This window comes from Bicyclus anynana, chromosome 27 (genome assembly GCF_947172395.1).
Source record: "Bicyclus anynana chromosome 27, ilBicAnyn1.1, whole genome shotgun sequence".
In the NCBI taxonomy this organism is placed as follows: domain Eukaryota; kingdom Metazoa; phylum Arthropoda; class Insecta; order Lepidoptera; family Nymphalidae; genus Bicyclus; species Bicyclus anynana.
This window is the reverse complement of record NC_069109.1, coordinates 4,835,059-4,858,910: the sequence shown is the minus strand read 5'-3', so window position 1 is coordinate 4,858,910 and position 23,852 is coordinate 4,835,059. Positions and strand designations below refer to the sequence as shown.

General features: G+C 37.7%; 3 protein-coding genes across 3 annotated transcripts; 2 read left to right on the top strand and 1 right to left on the bottom strand.

The window, feature by feature from the left end:
• Positions 1–5,915: 5,915 nt before the first annotated feature.
• LOC112054153 (oocyte zinc finger protein XlCOF15-like) lies at positions 5,916–6,617 on the top strand. Its single transcript, XM_024093833.2, has one exon. The coding sequence runs from the start codon at positions 5,916–5,918 to the stop codon at positions 6,615–6,617; it is 702 nt and encodes a 233-aa protein (XP_023949601.2).
• A 2,293-nt stretch (positions 6,618–8,910) lies between these two features.
• Positions 8,911–12,652, bottom strand: LOC112053770 (zinc finger protein 701-like). The gene has a single exon (XM_024093328.2). The coding sequence runs from the start codon at positions 12,397–12,399 to the stop codon at positions 11,854–11,856; it is 546 nt and encodes a 181-aa protein (XP_023949096.2). The 5' UTR covers positions 12,400–12,652; the 3' UTR covers positions 8,911–11,853.
• A 2,220-nt stretch (positions 12,653–14,872) lies between these two features.
• On the top strand, positions 14,873–18,916 carry LOC112054169 (juvenile hormone esterase-like). The gene is made up of 3 exons (XM_024093856.2): positions 14,873–15,215; positions 15,879–17,170; positions 18,721–18,916. The coding sequence occupies exons 1-3, from the start codon at positions 15,042–15,044 to the stop codon at positions 18,896–18,898; spliced, it is 1,644 nt and encodes a 547-aa protein (XP_023949624.2). The 5' UTR covers positions 14,873–15,041; the 3' UTR covers positions 18,899–18,916.
• Positions 18,917–23,852: the final 4,936 nt, after the last annotated feature.

Below are 23,852 nucleotides of genomic sequence, written 5' to 3'. Positions count from 1 at the left end.
GAATTCCTATATTCCGGTGAAAAGTTGCTTTTTTTATATAAACCATTTTTTTTTTATTAATTATTATTAGATTTAGTATGTAATAATCCCGCTTGTTTGGATGTATTTTTAAAGTTATTCCTATTTATTTATTTTGTACCATTTTTGTATTACTTTTTTTTTTATAATATCGATTTATCGCTTAGTGTTAAGTGTTTATATTTTTGCTTAGCAGCGCATGCAGACTAAATAAACGCTAAGCAATGACGGAAAATCCAAGTAAATGCCCAGTAATTTCATAAATATGAACTCAGTTTCAAGGCAACATGTTATTTCAGAAAAATTACAGAACTTATTAGCCCTCAATAAAGTCGATGTCTAGATGTTTTTCACAACGGCACGTGGCTAGCTACTACTACCCTACCGGCAAAGGTTTTGGTACAATGCGGTATAGTACGATTATTAATTCCAGTCAGTAAAATGACAAGTGCAACTGTCACTGAAATGTCATTTTATTAGTAAAATAACATTTCTGTGACAGTTGCCCTTGTCATTTTACTCACTGGAATTAATAATCGTACTATTGAATAAACTTGTTCCTCTTCTAAGTAAGTCCGCTTCCATTTTAAGCCAGGTCCCAGACGTGTGTAACGCGTAATATATTCTACCGTGTAATGTAATACTAATTCTTCGTGTGGACGGCACTACGAGCATTACATGTAACGCTCGCGCCGGCGTTCGGGCTGATCCATCGGTTGTCGGTTTGTTGTGCGAACACAAAGGCCCTCGCAGTGCTCGTTGTTGGAAACCACTTTTGAAATATATTCGCGTAGACAATTCACTTTAAGTTCGTGTGCCTTCCACACTGTTGACACTAAATTACACGTTACATACGTCTGGGTCTGACTTTAGACTGCATCGTCATTTGACATCAGATGAGATCCGACTCAAGGGCTAACTTGTCATAGAATAATTAGCTAAAATTCCATTTTACTGAACACATGTGCATGGAGAAACAGATTTACGTCTTATACAGCGTTCGTTTATTTAGTCTGCTTAGCATAAAATTTGTACGCACTTAAAAACTTGGCTAATTAGCCGGGCTTGAGCTCATTCTTGTGTCAGACACCGTCGCGAGCACATCGATGCCGTGTATGACTAGTGTCGGCAATGATGTAGCAAAGGGCTATACAATAATAAATTCTTATTGCAGTGAATAAATGGTTTTTGATTTCCATAAACAAAACCTCTATTTTAAAATAAGTTGTTATTTGAAATGTTTTAACAAGTATAAAGCTTCTGGAATCATAAACCAAAAGGCATAACTGTGTGACTAGTGGGAGTTTTCAATGTATTCTGATTGATACTGTTAATATCGCGTTATCGTAAATGCGAATTGATATGAAATTGAAACAGTTGTGCAGTTGTTATGCGCTGTTTCAATTCCTTGGAAATTCGCGTTAACGTTAACGCGGTCGTCACAGTTTCAAACTGCCACTAGACTCTCTGAGCCGTCATTCGCGTGGTACAAGGGTGCGGGGTGTGGCGACAGAGGGGAGCGACAGAGGAGCGGGTGACAGGGGTATTATTCATCCATTCATTGTCGCCTGTATAGTCGGATGCAATCTTTATGACGTTTTCGAACATCGTGCGAAAAGCTGCGCAATACATGACTTTAGGTATTCCCGGTTGCGCAGGGGTGCGGCAGGGCATCTCGCATTCTGTATGAGCTGCGCTTAGGGACATTCGCACATTATTTCGGAGACATAAAGATTGCATCCGAGTCCGATTATCCCCTCCTCCTCCCTCCTATCTCGCCTCTGTCGTCACTCCCCGCTCCTTTGGTCCATTCATAGTTTGGCCTTAAAACCTTAATAGCTATCACATTAATTCTGGAAATAATTACAATCGAATTATCACTATTATTAGAGTTTACAATTAATATTAATTAACAAAAGTATTTTTTTAATTCATATCAATAAACTATTTAATTTATTGTTGAATTGTCCTGCTACGTAAATGGTGTGCGTTGAATTTTATTAGATTTTTTTTATATTTTTCAGTATTTCCATAGTTTTAAAGTAATTTTTAAACACTGCATTCTAGGATATTTAAGCTTATCGCCAGTAACTTGCACATTGGCCGTTAAAAGTAAGTAATATAATTATTATTTATGTATACAAACAGTATAATATAGTAAAAACTTGTAAAAATTCACCAAATCAATACATACCTGTTTCTGTCAATAATTTACAAATAAATAAAACGAGTAGATTTGAATTTTTTGAGATCAGAGCTTTACTTAATTAGAATTGGATTGTATGATTTGATGGTAATAAACATAAATCTATAAGATACGAGAATGCAATACCTTTTTATATATTTATATTAATTATGTGGATACATCGCAAATTATATATTCTTGATAAGTATGATAGCTGAGCCGATTTTCCAGTAACTAATATTGATGCCTTTTTTTTGGCGATTCCTGATTTTATTGGCTTTAGACTTTATGATGGGAGCTGCAACAGTGTCAAGAGTCTAAGATAGTACAGAAGCACTGTAAGAGTCGACCTCAATGGCTATATAGATATTTTTATGGACAGACACACAAAACGACTGTCTAAGGGTGTATCTGATAGGTACCTTCGTACACATAAAAATGTATGTACCCATAATAACGTTGGTTTTTATTTGTTAATTCAACGTAAAAATTCCAACGAGACATTTAAAGTGATTGTAATGAACTTTTAGTAATATTACAAAATATGTTCAGTCCACCTATTTTTTTATTGGTTTTTATTTTTATATTTTTTTTAATAAACAAACAACCTGTTTTAGCCATTTTTAAATTCCTTATAAGTATCATAGTGATTTATGCTTACTAATAAATCGGTGCAACTATCATAGAATCGGTTATATGATCTGCGATGGCGGTAAATGATTGCAGTAGATACTGTAGTTTGTTTTTTTTTCTTAAGAGTGTTTTTATTTTATTTTTTGTTGTTTGATATTATGATAGTATTTTAGTGTCATTGATAGAGATGGGTTCGATTTTATATGGATGGAGTTAAAACGCATATTGTAAGGCGGATTGAACCGCGAGATTATTTAATTATCTACATATTTTTTATCTACGTACCTAAGTTTTATTTACCTTATTATTAAGTATTATCTTTACATCTATACTCTAAGTACAGGTTAGATGTAAAGTTAATACGTAATATAAAAAAAAACCTGAAGAACCAACGCCATCTATTGGAAATGTTTAAAAAAATGGTTTATTCTACGTGGGCCCTTCGAGACATATTATCGTGAATTTATGAAAATGCACCTTTTCTTGGTGAGATTATACAGAACTTAATAATACCAATATCTAATTATTTTTAACCGACTTCATAAAAGGAAGGTTCTCTCTTCGACGCATATTTTTTGTTAGTTAAATTGCAGCAGGGACTACAGGGCAGGGACCACGTGGAATAAACCTTTTTTTTTTTTTGTAGAAAACATTTATTTGAATAAACAATTTTTGCTCATATATGTGAAAACTCTATCTACAATATTTTTTTTATGGATTCGGTGTTTAGTTACCCGTCCCACAATATGCGTTTTACGTTTAAATGGCGCCCATCTATAGTTGCAGTAGGTATTGTTTAAAACTGAAATACTTGGATTTTTATATGAATTTTATTATTATAATATGGTATTTTACGAAATATTAGTCCAATATTAAATCTTTGATATGCTTGTTTTATTTTCACCCCATAAAAATTATTTTCAAATGTGCAGTGAAACGGGTAGAATTTTTTAAGTAAAATATCTTTACACACACTTGACTTGGGAAGTAAGCTGGTAAATAACGTAAAGTAACGGGAACGTTACGAAAAGTGTGATCGGGCGAGGCGAACGGATGTTAAGACATATAGATTAGTGAAGTGAGAAACAGACAAAGAAAAAACCGGCAAAGACCTACCGCCAAGCGATTTAGCGTTCCGGTACGATGCCGTGTAGAAACCGAAAGGGGTGTGGATTTTCATCCTCCTCCTAACAAGTTAGCCCGCTTCCATCTTAAGACTGCATCATCACTTACCATCAGGTGAGATTGTAGTCAAGGGCTAACTTGTAAAGAATAAAAAAAAAAAAAGACGCAGTGACGTTTCGTAGAGCTCTTGAAAGGAGAGTCTGAATTCGCCCGCCAAATTAAAAAAAAACATTTTTGAAATTATAGTGCAAATATTCGAATAACTGAGTTTATTACTTAAAATATTGGTAGTAATGTATTCACAAACAAAAAAATAATTAAAAAATTATGAAAACATATGTTTTTATAATTTGTGTTAATGATTTTTTAAAGGCGGGCGATTTCGAGTCTACTTTCACTAGCCAAACTCTATAGTACTGTACTGAGCAAGAAAGAATTTGTACATCTATATATATAAAAGAAAGTCGTGTAAGTTATTCCACTTATAACTCAAGAACGGCAGAACCGATTTAGCTGAAAATTGGCAGGGAGGTAGTTTAGAGCCCGGAGAAGGACATAGGATACTTTTTTATTAAAAAAAAAAGTCGGGTTATCCTTCTTGACGCTATAACTCCAGAACGCACGAACCGATTTCCACGGTTTTGCATTCTTTGAAAAGGTCTCGGGCTCGGTGAGGTTTATAGCAAAGATAATTCAGGAAAAATTTCAACGTAGGGTAGGGGTAGGGGTAGGGTAAGGGTATGATAGGGCTAGGGTAGGGGTAGGGTAGGGATAGGGTAGGGGTAGGATAGAGGTAGTTGAAAGTTTACTTCGAGTTTCACGCGGACGAAGTCGCGGGCGTCCGCTAGTTTTGTCTATGAGAGATCACAACACCGAAAACGATAGTTGAAAACGTCCTTGAATGACTAATAACTTTAAATAGTTAAAAAAACTTAAATCACGCTTTTAGCACGCACTAAAAATTATATTATATTTATGTCGCGTAACTATTCCAGATTTTTCGTTTCGTTTCGGCGTTTTTTCGTACTTCTGACAGCAAACCCTTACATTTGATATCCATATCATGGGGGTGAATTTCAGAGAACCAGTCCGCCATCTTAAGGAGACCGCCATATTCGATTTGTAATGATGTTTCTTAGCTAGTCATGTATTGTCATCAGAACTCAGAGCGTGTGCAAAATTTCATCATAATCGAAGAAAGTGGGTCAAATCATCAATATTAATTTTGGTATAATGGTAAATGGCCCCTTGGAGCAAAATAAAGGATACTTTTTGACCCTAAAATAAAAATAAAAGGGGGTTTGAAAGTTTGTATGGAAAGTCATTAATTATCAAGATAGTTGCGGTCCTAAGTGGATGACACAGGGTTACCATAAAAACGACAATAACTGACTACATCGCCCTCAATTTATTTTCTACTGTCTTGTGCACGTAAAATTAGGGTGAAAGCTCTTGTGTCGTACCCTTTCTCTGTCTACGATAAACACAGAGGAGAGGAACGTAGAGCCATAAAGTCATAAGAGGACTTTAAAAAGTAAGGGTGACTGAAGTTGACATTGACAGTTGACACTTTACCTTCTCAACTCATTGTCATTTGTCGTCTGTGACTTTAATCTGCTGAATTAAAATTTTACAAATAAATTATTTGGAAAAATATTAAATCAGGAATATCTAATAACACGCGATGAACAGTGACTAAGTTTTATTGTTATGTAAATCTCCAGTGATAAATTTAATGCCACCAACGTCAACACAACGTGATAATTAACATCGATCTTATTAACATCAAAACAATAAGTTTTTGATTTGTGAACGTCCCAGTTGAGGACGAATTAAAGAAAAGCAATAATTTTGTACTTATATGAATGGCTAGAGAAGAAATTAAAGTCGTGAAGCTAAGAAAAACTTAACCTATCCTGAAATTACTATAAAAAAATCTCATCAATTGCCCGAAATGGTGGATAACCAGTACATAACACCGTTATACGGACAACAGTGTCCTATAACCGTGAATGGGCACTCTACAGCAAAAAAAAATCGACACAACAAGGTAAAACCTGCAAATACACCACAAACCCACCCCACTTTACCCGATGTAGTTTACTGTGGCAACTGCGAGCTAAACTTTCTAAACGCTGAAGAATACGAGAAACATACAAAAACCAAGTGTATAAGGAAATACACTTGCACTTACTGCACTGCATCGTTCGTGAGAAACGACCATTTGAAACGTCACATTATGAGTGTTCACACCAACACCAAATACAACATATGTCCAGTTTGCAATGAAGACTGTAAAAACCACGACGCATTATTGAGGCATATAAAAAAACATCCAAACGAATCCAATTTCAACTGCCGCGACTGTCATCAGACATATAAAACTCTGCACGAGTTAGTTGTGCACGAATCGAGCCATATTTGGCCCGAATGTCATGTATGCACATACTGCAGTAAGGTTTTCAAACGCCGGGACCATATGCTGCGGCATGTTAAAACAGTACACCTACTTCAACATACTGCATGTCCCTTATGTGCTCAGAAGTTTAAGAGAAAAGACCATGCGCTGCGACATATACGAGAGAAACATAGGATGGCTATACCTAATGGTGGATTGAAGGGCTTCTCAGAAGTACTGGCAGATGTATCTCAATGAAAGAGCTATTTAACCTCCATAGCATATGAAGAGGTTGGAAACCTATCCTGACTGAGACAAACATGCGACCAATGAAGAGAAATATAGACAATATTTCATCCAATGGCATAAGAGTTGTCCCAGTGCCAATTTGTTCCAATGCAATGAAAGAAGCTGTATTTCTGGTTGTACTGATTGGCATTGGCGTATCTAGGATTATTAGGGTGGTGGGCTAGGGTGGGTCTGACCCCTGACATGTCGCTGCGGAGAGTCAAAACACAATATAGAAATTTTGTTTACAATGTTTGTAGACGCAGGCCTCTGAAACTTGTATAAATCTTCACGAGACTATCTCATTTGTTAGCTCCACATATGTTGATTGGTGTTGATCACCCATCTCTAATAGTTGGGAAGCACGGGATGCTAAATATGCAGTTACTAAAGTGTCATGAGAATCAATTAGATTTAATAGATTAGATGATAGAAAGAATATACAGGTTATATACGTTTGTTGCTTTCAGAGGTGGGGAAAAAACCAACTGATTTTAAAGACAATTTTTATTACTTTGGCTTACTGGAATCCTCAGGAAACATAAGTGATTATTTAGAAATATATTTTGTTCAAAATAAAGTAAAAAATTAACTGCGCTCGTGGCTTGATAACAGAAATGTAAGGGTTTTATTTTGTATACTACAACCTGCCCAGGAGTATGAGGAATAATTGTACCAAGTTTCATTATAATCTGTCAAGTAGTTTTTGTTTCTATAACAAACATACAGACAGACAGACGAAAAATTTACTGATTGCATTTCTAGCATCAGTATCGCTAATACCACCTTGATAGTTATTTTGGAAAAATATTTCATGTACAGAATAGATTTTTTTCTTATTTTTTTTTTGTATATTTTGAGTCACTTGCTAACAAGTGTTAGCATTTATATGTTAGCGTTGATATATTGTTACTAAATACATTAAAGTTAAGAATAGGCACAGTAAAATAAACTTGAACGTTTTTTGTAATTTAGAATAATTACTAAGTATTTAAATGTTATCTGTAAATAAACCTTTTAGAAGAATATGCTATTACTTTGTTTCTTTACTTGGACTAAAAAACTGCAACACCTAACAATTTTTCACTCCAAACGTAAGCCACTTCTGTGACTTAGGAGCGTAAGAGCTAATGTCCTTTTCATGAAAGAAGTCCCGCGGCTGAAACCTGAACTAAAATTGACAGCGCCTGACACAAATGACAATAAGACCGCCATTACCAAATGACAATGAGCGCTATTAGACATTCGCGCCGCGTCTGGGGGACTTGTTTCATGAAAAGGACTAAGCTATTTTCATACACCGACAAGCGTACATAAATAAGGCAGCCAACTTTCTGAAAATTGAATGCGGGACTTTTTGTGAATAGATAAGGTTGGGGGGGTTTAGTTTAGTCGAAACCTACCAAATTTACATAAAACAAAACTTAGGCGCGCGCGCGCCTTATGTGTTCTGTAGAGAGAGTGGGAGTTTTCAATGTTTTCATATTGTGACGATCGCGTAAACGTAAACGCGAATTTGTAAGGAATTGAAACAATTGTGCAGTAGTGCCACTAGATGGCACTGTTACAATTCCTTAGAAATTCGCGTTCACGTTAACGCGATAGTAACAATATCAAACTGCCACTAGGCCCTCAGAGTGCTTAGCGGGAGTTTCATAATGTGACGATCGCGTAACGTAAACGAGAGTTTCTAATGAATTGAAACAGTTGTTCAGTAGTGCCACTAGATGGCACTGTTTCAATTCCTTAGAAATTCGCGTTTACGTTTACGCGATCGTCACAGTATGGATCCATTGAAAACTAGGCACTCAGATCTGTCATAGCCACACATTTTGTTAGTTTTCGAAGCGTTAGCGTTTGTAGAAAAAGAATCGACATGGCTAAGTCCCCAGGGATCAATCATTCTACTGAGAGAATAATAAATAAATAACTTTTTATTTCGGTTTACACCATAGAATTGAAAAACAATCTAGAAAAGTTAGTAAGATTAGTAACAATTTTTATCCCATTCGCTGCCCGCGAGTATTTTATCGGTGAGCCCGTCTGCGTTGAAGAAGTCGACAGTCAGGAAATGCGGTTTTAATCTACCGTTGTGAGCCATTTAAAAAATCTTTATATTCCTCTATCGCGCGGAGCATGATACTGTGCTCGCCTATTGCCCTTAGTTTACTTTATAATTCTTTACATGTCACGTAACGGATACGATGGGCGACCGGTCGTCCATTTAGGAGTCAAATGGTTAAAACTATAATGAAACACAAGATTATCAGTTAGTTAGTTTATTTGTAGGCTTTATAAATATCATATTGTTTACGTAACTTTTAAATTAAGACTTAATATTAAAACACATTTAGGTGTAAAATGTAAACTAAAAGAATTTCAATACACTATTTGTAACCTTTTACTATTTTATTAATAAAGAAACTTCATTTGTAACTCACAACCACAGACTAAAGAATGATCCAAAATTTGTGTTTACAAGCAGCGTGGTGAAGTCAGTGAAACCCATAAAAAAACAATCATCACGCGTCTCATTGGCATCCGCATATACAAACTTTTATCATAATTTGTATTTCAAATTTTAACACTTACAACAGCTACGAAAATTGATATAATAATCAATAATTACTTACCAATAAAAAATCTCATTTTTCTTTACTGTTTGTGAAGTTTTTAAAATATTTTTAAAACATAGGACGCCATTTTCTTAAATAAGTACGTACGTGTTGTACCTACTGACTCGACTAAGTATTCGTTTTTGAATTTTGTATTTGGAACGGTTTCGACACCGTCGTGTTCCATGCGCTCTATGTGTCTATTATTCTTTAATCTGTGGTCACAAACGCCTTGTACAAACGCCTTGTACAACCTTAATACAACTTCTGAAGCTAAATCACCTTTCGAAATGTCTATATCCATGTACATTTGAGTCCGTCCATGACATTACAACTCCAAAACTGATAAACATATTTGGGTCGTCATCAACCCAAATACGGCTCACTGCTGAGCTCGAGTCTCAGCAGTGAGCCAGTGAGTTGGCCTTACCCCTCTCAGAATGAGAGGGGTAAGGCCAATAGCTGGCCACCACGCTGGCCCAATGCGGATTGGCAGACTTCACACACGCAGAGAATTAAGATAATTCTCTAGTATGCAGGTTTCCTCACGATGTTTTCCTTCACCGATTGAGACACGTGATATTTAATTTCTTAAAATGCACACAACTGAAAAGTTGGAGGTGCATGCCCTGGACCGGCGAACCCACACCCTCCGGAATCGGAGGCAGAGGTCATATCCACTGGGCTATCACGGCTTATTTTATTTGGGTGCGGTATTTTATTTGACGAAAAACTACTCAGTTAATGAAAACTACTGTGTGCCTAATGGCAGTTTGATACTGTGACGATCGCGTTAACGTAAACGCGAATTTCCAAGGAATTGAAACAACGCCATCTAGTGCCACTACTGCACAACTCTTTTAATTCCATATAAATCCGCGTTTACTTTTACGCGATCGTCACAGTATGAAAACATTAAAAACTCCCACTAGGCACTCTGTTAATTAAAAAAAAAAACACAAATAACGTGGTTTTCAAGTAAATCCACATGAAACAAACTTTAGGTAGGTATCCAAGTATTTATATTTTATGAAAGTGGTAAAATAATCACAACTTATAATATACTAAACTACTTAACAAAATTAATTAGTAAAAAAGCTTCTCATTTGCCCGTATGAGTGTGAAAATGTAATGAATACATAGAATGGTTAATTGGTTTTTTTTTAATTCTTTACAAGTTAGCCCATGACTACAATCTCACCTGATGGTAAGGGCTGGCTTGTTAGAAGGCGGATGAAAATCCTAAAATAAGTCCTATATTTTATGCTCCTTTAAATAAAAATACTGACTTTGGGCCTATGCTTGGAGTATCGAATCAGAAATGAGGAGATCCGCCGAAGTAAAGTCACCAACATAGCTCAATGTGTCTGAAGTGAAACTGAAGTGACAATGGGAGGGTCACATAGTTTAAAGAGCCGTTGGGATCCCAAGGTGATGGAATGGCGTCCCCGCACCAGAAAGCGCAGTGTTAGTAGATCCTCCATCAGATGGACTGACAACATCAAGCAAGTTGCAGGTATTTGCTGAACGGCTCAGTATTGCAATTTTTTGGAAGTGACTACAAAAGGGACTACATCCTGCAGTGGACGTCAATCGGCTAACATGATGAAGTTAAAAATAATTTGTTCTGCTTACTTGAGACTCTAAATAAAGGCCCAGTGTCCATGGAAAGTTGGGACATGTCCTTTTAACAGTGATAACATAAATAGGGAAACTGCAAATAAGGAGCTTTTACTGTAATCTTGTTCGAAGCTGCCAGTTAGTACTTACAATATTTCACATATTATTTTGAGTATTCCATTGTCTGTCTAAATTTTGAATAAATAACTATTAAAAATGTTACAAAATAAGTACATTTATGACAAAAATCTTACAAAAACTTGTCATGACTTGGGCATATAAAGAATAATTGTTGCGTTCTATTCATCATCATCATTATCAACCCATATTCGGTTTACTGCTGAGCTCGAGTCTCCTCTCAGAATGACAGGGGTTAGGACAATAGTCCATCACACTGGCCCAATGCGGATTGGCAGACTTCACACACGCAGAGAATTAAGAAAATTCTCTGGTATGCAGATTTTCTCACAATGTTTTTCCTTCACCATTTGAGACACGTGATATTTAATTTCTTACAATGCACACAACTGAAAAGTTGGAGGTGCATGCCCCAACCGGATTCGAACCCACACCCTCCGGAATCTGAGGCAGAGGTCATATCCACTGGGCTACTGCAGCTCAGAGTTCTATTACTTAATAGAAATTTTAATAACAAAATAAGATGACTCCCTTATCACAATATAGTGAAAAAGCAGAAGTGGCAATGGTCGGGGCATACAGTTCAAAGAGCCGATTAATGTTAAGGTCCCAAGGTGCTGGAATGGAGATCTTGCACTATAAAGCGCAGGGATTAGCAGGATGCAGGCGGCTCAGGATCATAATGTTGGCTTACATCCTGTAGTGGACAGAGGTGATGATAATAACAGAAACTCATCTCAACATTGATGCTTTATGCCCAAGTCATAGACAACGGATTAAAAGCATACACAAGTCTTAAATACTAAAATCTAAACTAAAACTTAACCAAGTAATCATAACCGTTGCTTGTGTATCCGATTGAGATGCATCAACAGAGACTGCTTGGCTTTGAACTTCAGCGAGCAGTGAATACATTCAAATGTCACATTTTTGAATGTGTGCTTATTGTTCATATGTTTAAGCAAGCTATCTTTATTTGTGAATTTCTTTTGGCATTTCAAACACGAGTTTTCGGCTAGCAGTTGCTTCAATTTCATGTGGCGGCGTAAACAGTACCGCGATTTGAATGTAATTGCGCACGATTCGCATTTCGACTTACTCTGTTTTTGGTGGTGAGTTTGACAGTGCAAATCCAAATTGGACTTCTTGTTGAAGATGATTTGACACTCGTTACACTCGAAAGTCGCTTCTCTCTGCTGGTTCTGGTGGTTGGATGTCATGTGGCGGAAGAATTGACTGTTATGCGTGAATTTCACTCGACAGTACTGGCAAGTATAGATGAGGCTTTTGTCTTCTTGCCTCGGCAGTTCCTCCTTCTTCCTGTTCGCTGGTCGTGTTATACGGATCCTCGGACCAGTTCTAGTTGGTTTTTTATTCATCACTAAGCCGTTTATAACTGTAGAAGTGTTATAGCATTTTCTTAGATACAAAAGAAACACGTAAGCAACTAATTGGTTTTGAATTCAATTGTTATTGATATTTTCAATCGACAGATGCACTCGTTTCTTGGTTTTGTTGGTAATTGAGTAATTGACCTGTTTATTTTGACTAATTGGTGTGGTTTAATAATATTTTTGTAAACGTTTTTCGCTTTCAGCTTGATGTTTGATGTATCATCAGCTAATGTCAAAGTCAATTTCGTAAACGTCAAATTCAAAATACAATGTTTGGCAAATGTAGTTCGGAAATCGATCGATTTAGCTTTCACTTTTATTGAGGGTAACTTTGAATAGCTGCTGTAGTTAAATAATTTAACTGCCTAAGTACCTGTGATGGCTAGGTCTCTGTCTGTTGTGTAAGCTTAAATTTTGTTAGTTTGCTCCTACGGGAGGCAATCATGGAGTTTGGACCGCAATAGCTTTGGGAGGTAGCATGTTTCCCAAACCAAACATTCCCAACCCAAACGTTTTTATATTTCAGACAATGATAATTGTACTGTAGATCGGTTACGTCCATACAAAATCACTGCAAAAAGTGATTTGAGTAATAGGCTACAAAACTGAGCGCTCACAATTTTGTCTTTTATTCCATTATTTATTTATGTATAAACAATTTTTACACTTCCTGAACACACAACTCAGCATTGTAGACGATATTTAGGTATTATTTGTTTAAATAACGTTCGTTGTTGACCACAACTAACATTGAGATGTGGAAATTTCCTCTTTTGAGCGCCTCATTTTTTATGACCTAGTAACACATCTAACAGATTAACATCTAATATCATTGATTTCAGACCATTAATTGACTAAACGTTTTTTTTAATATAATTACTTGGACCTTACTATTCGTATCCACCAATCCACGCGACCTGCAATAGTTCCTAAGATAAAAGTAGTTTCGAAAATGTGATAAGTTTATTCTATTGCATCATGTCACGTTGATTCATATATTTTAGCAGAACTAAAGCTTGTTGCACACTATATCCACAAACTAGGTACTTATAGAACAAGAGACATACTTCATTTGAAAATTTTTCTCAGACCCTCAGACTAAATACTTAAGTACTAGTAAGTAGTATCGCACCCAAATTGATGAGTAAAATTATTGTCTGTCATCTGGAAATCGATCTTAAGTCTAATGTCTAATCCGGGTTCGTCAGATCCGGTGATACCACGCCGTGTTGCGATCGAGCCCGCGGATGTCGCGGGCGATCCGCGGAACAGCGGCGGGGGGGAGTAAATCCTGATGATTCTTCGCCCACTGCTCAGCGAGGTCGAGCTCGTCGGAGAAACTCCGACTAGCGCCCATCAGCCAGCAGTGAGGAAGTGGTCGTGTCCGGTGTGTTCAGGAGATCAGGTCTCGTGGCAATCCTCGTGAGTCCGGCGGTCGCCGATGGTATGGCGCGATGCCTCGCAGGTGCTGGGATCGCGCTCCGCGAGCGAACATTGAGATACTCAGGCGGCGAACATGGTCATCTAGGCTTTCCATTTGTAGGTCCCTGGAGATCACCTCGTTCCGTACGAAACGTGGGGCAGAGATGATTGTGCGGAGAGTCAGCGATTGTTGTGCCTGCAGCGTTTTGCGGCCTGACTCGCTGACCAAAGCGTACCACGCCGGGGCTGCGTAAGTGAGGCGCGTGCGGATGTACGCCTTGTAGACGCCCAGTTTCGCACGGAGCGGCAGGTGAGACGCCAGCACAGGATATAGAAGGGACCGTGCGGCGCGAGTCTGCGCGACCACGTTCTTCACGTGAGGTCTCATGGAGAGTCTCCTGTCTATGGTTACCCCGAGGTATTTAGCCGTCGGGGACCACGTGACAGTCTCTCCTTTTAGCGACACCGGGGGCGGTGGGTTTCTAGACCGCCCAATGTAGATCGCCTGAGTCTTCGCCACGTTGACCTTGAGTCTCCAGGTCTCCAGCCAATGGGGAAGTGCGTCCAATGCGCGCTGCATTTTAACCGCCGCGTGTGGGCCCGACAGCGATGTGGTGATAATTGCAGCGTCGCCGGCGTACAGCGCGAGCATGGCGCCGTTCGCAACTGGGATGTCGTCCGTGTATCTGCTGTAGCAGACGGGTGACAAGCAGCTTCCCTGGGGCACACCGGCACGGATGGGTCGTTCCGTGGACAGGGCGTCTTCAACCGCCACTTGAAAACGTGAAAAGTCGAACGTAGAACCTCCTCCTTTTTGGAAGTCGGTTAAAAACAAACTAGGCAGCAATATAGTAGATAATGTGCGGTCAAACTAAGATGTGCTAATACTATTCATTGAATAACAATTAATTATTATCTATTACTTAATAATGACATAATATTACTTTATTTTCAAGTTCAGCAATCTTTATCGGATACTAAAACACGTACCATTTCTTAAATTACCAAATTATCACGTGCTGTTCACAATATTTAAATTAAACCCTTTTGTAACAAAAATAAGGGCTAAAATTAAATATTTAAATTATTTTGGACTGCATATTTAATTTTGTTGTACCTGCCAATATAAAAGGACGTTTAGAAATAATGATTTATAGTTTTTGTATTGTTCGTATGGAGAACTCATAGACAGAGAAATTAATGGAATGGGTCCATATTGTCTAAGTGTTGTGTTTGCCGCCATATTGGGTGTTGTCTTTTCGTTCGAAAACACCCAAATAATTCACACTACGGAAGGAAAGATTGAAGGAAGTTTATCTGAAAATGGTATTTATTACGAATATCTCGGTGTCAGATATGGTGTCCCGGTTAAATTTAAGGTAAGTGCGTAATTTTTAGGGTTCCGTAGAGGGTTCGTTTTGTCTGCGGTTTATTTCAAAATTTCCCTTCATGGCTCTGCTCCTATTGATCGTAGCGTGATGAAAAGTATACTATAACCTGGCCAGGAGTATGAAGAATAATGTACAAAGTTTCGTTAAAATACGTCGAGTAATTTTAATTTTTATAACAAACATACAGACAGACAGACGAAAATTTTACTGATTGCATTTTTGGCGTCAGTATCGTTCACTAATCAGTAATCACCCAATTAATCAATCTGAGAGGCTTCGGCCGTGGCTAGTTACCAGCTTACCGGCAAAGACATCCCGCCAAGCGATTTAGCGTTCCGCTACGATGTCGTGTAGAAACAGAAAGGGGTGTGGCTTTTTATCTTCCTAACAAGTTAGCTCGCTTCCATCTTAGACTGCATCATCACTTACCATTGGGTGAAATTGTTGTCAAGAGATACTGCCTACCCTAAGGACTCCATACAAACCTATGTTGGACCACAGAGTACATAGTTGGACAAGGAATTTTCCAATTTTTACTTATAGTGCATGCCCTAGTTAAAAACCTTAAGCACGCCACTGCACTTAATAAGGGTTCAATTACTTTCCTTTTGAAGTACGGAACTCTAATAAGTAATCTATTCTGTTTTCCAGGCACCATTACCCCCACCCAAATTCTCAGATGTCTACAAAGCTGACAACCGTAACATCCTGTGCCCCCAATTCCCAACCCACGACCCCTTAGCGGCACCCAGCGAGAACGAAGACTGCCTTATCCTCAACATATACGTCCCATCCTTCCTCAACGCCACCTTCCCTGTCATGGTCTTCCTCCACGGCGGAGACTTCGGGGTAGGATCCAGCTCATCATCCTTCTACGGACCTGAATACCTCCTTAGCCACGGAGTAATAGTTATTACAGTTAACTATAGATTAAATGTCTATGGTTTCCTAAATTTGGGGGTATCTGAAGCACCGGGTAACGCTGGCCTTAAGGATATACGAGCAGCTTTGAGGTGGATAAAGGATAATATCGCTAATTTTAATGGTGATCCGGATAATGTGACAGTTTTTGGTCAAGGCAGCGGAGGTGTCGCAGCTATTTACCTAACCCTAACGAATACAACCAAGGGATTATTCAATAATATAATATCTGAAAGTGGAACTCTTTTTACACCGCATTCTTTCGATCCAAAACCACTGTCAACAGCAAGTCAATTAGCTAAATCATTAGGTTTTAATACAAAAAAAGTGGAAAAATTACTCGAAATCTACAAAACATCAGCGATAGATAAAGTTGAAGAAGCTATCAGCAAACAGATGAATGCTAAATCATATTTCCTGCCATCGGTTGAAGATATTTTCGAAGACGAAGAAGCATTTCTAACTGATACACCATACAATATTCTGTTAGCTGGTAAAAAGCATAAATCATTCAACCCTGTACCAATTATAATTGGCATAAACACAGTGGAAGGTTTAACAAGTACACTAGATTATTACACAATAACTAGTCAAATGGATAGAATAAAAAACGAAGACTTAACAGCTTTAGATCAGAGATGCTTCATCATACCAGATGATGAGAAAGACGAATTTCGTAATACAATCAAAGAGACTTACTTCAGTAATACGACATCAGATGAATCTTTAGTCGGTGGGATTATAAATTTAAATACAGATTTTTCTTTTGTCGGTCCTTTGTCGCTATTTTCAGAACTATACACAAATAGCACTGATGAGCCTTTATTTGAGTATATTTTCAGTTATATTGGCAATAGAAATGTTGGGAGATTGTTAACTAATTGTAGTTTGGAGGCTACTGCTAATAGAGATGAACTGTTTTATATCTTCGAGTTGGAAAGGATGCCTTTACCCATGGATGAGAGTGACGCAAAAATTGTCACGTTCATGACTATGATGTGGACGAACTTCGCTAAGTTTGGGTAAGTTATTTTTACATCATCATAATAAACAACCCATATTCGGCTCACTGTTGTGAACGAGTCTCCTCTCAGAAAGAGAGGGTTAGGCTAATAGTTCACCACGCTGGTCCAATGCGGATTGGCAGACTTTCACACACGCAAAGAATTGAGTAATTCTCAGGTATGCAGGTTTCCTTACGATGTTTTTCCTTCACCGTTTGAGACACGTGATATTTAATTGTCTTAAAATGCACACAACTGAAATGTTCTAGGCTTGCTCCGGACCGGATTCGAACCTAAACCCTTCGAATCGAAGGCGGTGTCATATCCACTGGGCTAGTATGGCTCAACTTACTGTCTCTTTAAAGGGATCCATTCTTTTCTTTATAAATTACGGAACTCTAAAAAGGGAGGTCTGATGCTGTAATAGGACGCCACATCTTTAATAGAATAAAAGCCGGCCAAGTGCGAATAGGGCTACGTGCAGTGTAGGATTCCGTAGAAGTTAGCACTTTAAACGGTTATCTAATCCACAAACACCGTTAATGATAGTCGGTCCGACGGGTAGGGGTAGGAGTTGGGTAGTCATTGCCGTCTTATGCTAGGCTGGGGCCCTTGAGCACCCAAGAATTTAGGGCCCAAGGGCCCCAGCCTAGCCCTTTGGAAAGAAATAAGAAGCGAATTACACTATTTTTTTTTACTTATTATGGTCATTTATTATAGGCAATCAAATACAGTAATATGTCATTAATAATCTTAGAATGCTGCTGGTTTTTTGGTTACGAATACGATAACAGTTTCTTTTGGGATTTTGTTGAGCAAAAACTTCTATTAGGTATATCCTTAGTCAATATTTTGAAGGATATTGTCAGTTCTTTGGGGCCCCTGGGCACGAGCCCCTATGTGCCCTTATGATAAAGACGGTATTGAGGGTAGTGTAGGCCAGGGATATGGAAGAAGCCCACAAGTCGAAGCGAAGCTTGATCGGGATCGCTAGTCTATACTAATATTATAAATCAGAAGAGTTGGTTTGATTGAACGCGCTAATCTCAGGAACTACTGGTCCGATTCAAAAAATTCTTTCAGTGTTAGATAGCCCATATATCGAGGAAGGCTATAGGCTATACATTATCCCCGTATTTTTACGGTATCGGGAACCACGCGGGTGAAACCGCGCTGCGTCAGCTAGTATTATATAGTGGTAAAGTTTGTGGTATTGTAGTGGGTAATCTCTAGATCTACTGAACCGATTTTGATAATTCTTTTAACAATAGAATGCCATGTTATTTGTGAGTCTCATAGGTTATATTTTATGTGTCCGCTAATCACACTAATATTATAAAGGCGAAAGTTTGTGTGTAAGTGTGTTAGTCTGTTTGTTCCTCTTTTACGTTGCGGCTACTGAAGCGATTTGGCTGAAATTTGGAATGGAAATAGATTTCACTCTGGATTAACACATAGGCTACTTCATCCCGGTAAAATCCATGGTTCCCGCGGGATTTGTGAGAAACTGAATTCCACGCGGACGTCCGCTAGTAATTAATAAAATATAAATTCATTGTTTTCCACAGATCACCAACACCTGACCCCAGTAACGGCGAGTGGTTACCATATCCCCACCACCTGGAGATTAACCTGGAGCCGCAGTACGTCGCCCCACTGACCCCTGACAGAGCATACTTCTGGAGACACTGCTATTATAAGTATGGCGCGGATTTGCCTGAAGAATTGCGTATATCTAGTACATAATGTGTTTATAGTGTTGTAATAATTTATTCTCAATAATTAAAATTTTTTGTACATAAATGATTAATGTTTTTTATTTGTCAACTAACGAAGGCGTTCTTCATTCCTGATTCGCACTGTCTAGATCAAGAATGCCCTACTTGCTTCCGTTAGGTACCTATTACCTTCGTATCTTTAATTCGAGAGTGAATAGACACCTTCTAGGTAAGCCTTAGACCATTATTAATGGTCTAAGAGGTGAGCCCATTACACTGAAGACTAGGGGGTCTACCATACCCCACCAGCGTATATCTAGTAAATAGTGTGTTAATAGTGTTGTAATAATTTATTCATGTTAATTAAATATTTTTTATTTAAATGATTAATGATTTTTATTTATGAACTTGCGAACACGAAATTCGGCAATCACGAATACTATACTTGCTTCCGTTAGGTAAGTGATTAGACGCCTTATATAGGTAAGCGCATGATACCGTAGACTATGGGGGTATACCATACCCCCACAAGCTTGAGATCAACCTGGAGTACTTCGTTTTTCTAGTGACACTGCTATTATACATTAACATTGCTAAGTATGGCACATAGACTATGGGGGTATACCATACCCCCACAAGCTTGACATGAACCTGGTGCCGCAGTACTTAGCTCCACTAACCCCTGACAAGCATAATTCTGGAGACACTGCTATTATAAGTATGGTGCGGATTTGCCTGTACATAGTGTGTTAATAGTGTTGTAATAATTTATTCATGTCAATTAAAGTTTTTATTTAAATGATTAATGATTTTTATTTATAAACTTGCGAACTTAATATTATAATCCCAAAATCCGGTAACTAAGAATACCCTACTTGCTTCCGTTAGGTAAGAGAATTAACACCTTGTATAGGTAAGCGCATGACACCGACTATGGGGGTCTACCATACCCCCACCAGCTTGAGATCAACCTGAAGCCGCATTGAAATCGCTTCATCCCTTCGTAAGCTATGGTGCCACAGACATACTGACAGACAGTCAGACAGACACGACAAACTTATGAAACCCCTCTTTTTGCATTAATGAATCATTACGAGGATCATTTGCCCCAACAGGCCCCAACATACAGTGATTTTTTTCTTTATAATCGAGTAGTTTTATAAACAAATAATTAAAGGAAACACAGCAATGTTTTTTAACAATTTTATTGAAATTCTAAATAGAATAATATAAAATACATCTTAAGACATTAACGCTAACAAATATATAGTTATTAAGGCACCTACTGAGTTACTTATTTGTGCGTGCTATGATATATTTTTATTCTATCGTTCAAAAAATAATTTATTTAAATAAAAAAATCGTCGCCTTTGAATTAGGTATGTTTTCTATAAAATTCAATTATATCTAAGACGAAAAATACATTGAAATCGGATGAGTAATTCTTGAGAAATTTTTACCCGACTATGGTGAAGCCAAAATTATGATTTTAGCAGTATGTAAGCATGTTTCTCCGTACCGCCTAAACTAACCATCCGATATTGATGGGGTCATATTAATAGCAAATCGATTGAAGAAGGTATTAATAGACTTAGGGGTATGAAAAACCCCATGTTATAACCCAGATAACATGGGGTTTTACATACCCCCATCAGCTCTTCTGATAAGTACCTACTGCCTACCAATCTGTCAAGACACCTTCTATAGGTTAGCACATTCCACCGTAGACAGGTGTGGGGTCTACCATACCCCCATCACCTGGAGATCAACCTGGAGTCACTGACCCATAAAAGAGCATACTTCTGGAGGATTTTTAAGTAGGATGTAGCCCTGACTTTTTCGTAGTCGGGTTACACATTTTTTTTTAACTTTTTTTTACATTTTTGAATAATAATTGATATGTACAAAAATGCGATCTGATTCAGTAAATATTTAAAAAATTTGTAATTTCTCATACACTTAAACTTTAAAAACAACATAAAAAGGTTATAAAGTAAATGTAGACATACGTCATGTCTAAAACATATTATTTATACGTTAAATTTTAATACCATATACTCAATACCATATTTTTCTACCGAGTTCCATCAATATACCGAACCTTATATATATTAGTGAAATCTACTTAAATTTCTATAATACGCTTATCATTAATTAAATTATTTATCTGAAATACAACAACAATTATTAAAAATCCGTTTAAACGTCACATTTTCATCAAAACTCCCAAATCTTTTAACGACATTAAAACTTTTTCGTAAACATTACTCCCCAACAAGGTTACGCCGTATGACCTTATTGGGACCATAGACAACAATTATTTTTCTTATTTTAACCTTCTTAAATAAAAGGCAAAGGTTCAACTCGAACTGTCAGAACTGTCACTCGATTCGTGACGTTTCTTCTTCTTCTCTTTTTGTCTGTCGCCATGTTTGTCTCTGTGCTTGCGGGGACTGCGTTTAGGGCTGTCCCTACGTATCCGGTGATGTCAAATGCCCGAATCGTCAGTAGTGTGGTGAACATTATTAAGCGATTCCTCCGATGATTCCGATTTTTGTTTCTTTTTCGATCTGAAAATCATTATTAATGAACTAACTAAAAATGGCTATGTAGTTAGTCTGTACGCCGTAGAAGTAGGTATTACCAGCAAAATCTATAACTTGCTTAAAGACCTTGGCCTCTCTAGAAGTGCAGCTAGTTCCATATTAGAACGAGTATCCAAAGCTGATCTAATAGGATCTTACCAAATTTAGCGGCAGGGAGAACTACACGAGCAGAGAACGGGTAGTGTTGATCGATCGTCAAGGAATTCCTTAACCCTACATCCTGTAGTCACAAGTCCGGGACTCTGTTAGGAGTTTTTCTCTCTACCACGCGATGGACCCGGCACCCGCACGGTGAATCCATGGAATGCTAAGATATTCGTCTCTGTCTCATTGTCATTAACAGCAGATGGACGTCCACTGCTGGACATAGGCCTCTTGCATGGACTTCCAAGCACAACGGTCTCGAGCCGCCAGCATCGTCGATGTTGTGGTTCCAAGGTGCTAGAATGGCGACCCCGCACCGGAAAGCGCAGTGTTGGTCGACCCCCCACTAGGTGGACCGAGGAGTTGTGCCTGGAGGTCCATGCAAGAGGCCTATGTCCAGCAGTGGACGTCCATCGGCTGATACTTAATGATGATGATGTTCCATATAAGTAAAATAACAGATATATGTTTAGAAATGCAGGTCTATATAGCAGTGGCGAAGGATGTAATTTTGATGAATGTACGAAAAGAAAATTGATACCGCTTGATACAAACGCCGGTTTCTTATACATCCATTCATTATACATCCATATTATATTTATTACAATAATTAATATGTATGTATGGATTTTTATTAGGTAACCCGGCGGGAATCGGCCTGTATGGACTCTTCGTCGCTGCTATATTTGAAACCAAAGTATGTATTGTTAAAAGAACCTCAAAAATCATCATCATCTTCAATAACCCATATTTAGCTTACTATTGAGCACGAGTTTCCTCTTAGACTGAGAGGGTTTAGGCCAATAGTCCACCACGCTGGCCCAATGCGGATTGGCGGTATGCAGGTTTCCTCACGATGTTTTTCCTTCACCGTTCAGGCCGTCAAAAAATGCTGAGCTTTTTATACTTACTTCTTCTTTTCGTTGTCCACCGTGACTTGGTCTTTGAAGAACTTTGACAGCTCCAACTCCTTGATTTCGTCAGAGTTGGTGAGGATGATTGCTCTGTAACAAATATATTAAGTTATAATAATTCTACCTCAGAAAATCGATTGGCCTTGGAAGTACTAAGACCATACAATGATAAGTTTATACTATAGATCGGTTACTCTTTAAAAAAAAATCATACAATATTACAATTTACAATTGATGACAACATTACAATTTCTTATAGTTTTACTTCCTGTGTGAAGGTGGAAGCTGATCCAACGGCATCCAAGCATCTTTATCATTATGGAACTGGTGTAGTAACCTCGACTAAGTAAATGTTTATAACACATTGCTTAAAGCTCTGGCAGGTCCATCATAGTCTTGGGGATCTTGTTATAGAAAAATATATTTTTGTTATAGAAATATACTCAAAGTAATGGCTAATGGCTTCCCAAAGTAACTTTCCACGTTCGTCGAAGAGCTCTTCATTAGTACAGATAACGATGTTTACCAGTCATTTACTCGAGTTTGTTTGCTGTCCGCTAGAGGTCGCCATTACATAAACACTTTACTAGCTGTAATTAACTAGTTTACACCTTTTATAACACATTTTCTCGTAAAGTGTCTCTTATTTCACCAATTTCAATATCGTAATGTATCTCATTACGCACAAGTAATGTAAAACGTTTATTATCCGTCTAAAAACGAACGTTATTTTTTTATATCTTAGCCACAGAGCAACCAGAGAGTCTTTACAAACTGCGTGCTAAAACCGGTGCAAACACCACAAAAAAAAAACAAAAGTCACGCGTCTCCTTGACATCTGCATATACAAACTTTTTTCATAATATAATAATCAATAACCAATAAAAAAATACTTCATCTTATTTCTTTAGTTTTTTAAAAACAGTTTTTAAAATATTTAAAAACATAAGACGCCATTTTTAACCGACTTCAAAAAGGAGGAGGTTCTCAATTCGGTCGGTATTTTTTTTTATGTATGTACTGATTACTCAAAGACGCCTGGACCGATTTCAAAAATTCTTCTTTTGTTTGAAACGGTATAGTCCCCATTTGGTCCTATTGCCATCATGTCAAGATCTGATGATGGAATCTTGGAGAAATTGAGGGGAACTTTCGAAAATTATATGGGTGTCTGGTGTGTTCGTATACTTTTCTATTTAATACTTTTAAGCACTACAATTTCATGAAGGTTTAAAATCGATCAGAACAGACGCGGGAACTCCTCGGCGATTTACAGCAGTTACCTTGTGTTTAAATAAAAATAAATAAATAAATAAAC

Excerpts from the sequence above, each read along its gene's own strand:
- LOC112053770 (XM_024093328.2), bottom strand. The coding sequence starts at position 12,399 with ATGAATAAAAAACCAACTAGAACTGGTCCGAGGATCCGTATAACACGA.
- LOC112054153 (XM_024093833.2), top strand. The coding sequence starts at position 5,916 with ATGGTGGATAACCAGTACATAACACCGTTATACGGACAACAGTGTCCT.
- LOC112054169 (XM_024093856.2), top strand. The coding sequence starts at position 15,042 with ATGGGTCCATATTGTCTAAGTGTTGTGTTTGCCGCCATATTGGGTGTT. Across the intron at positions 15,216-15,878 it reads GTGTCCCGGTTAAATTTAAG|GCACCATTACCCCCACCCAA; the intron begins GTAAGTGCGTAA and ends TCTGTTTTCCAG. Across the intron at positions 17,171-18,720 it reads ACGAACTTCGCTAAGTTTGG|ATCACCAACACCTGACCCCA; the intron begins GTAAGTTATTTT and ends TGTTTTCCACAG.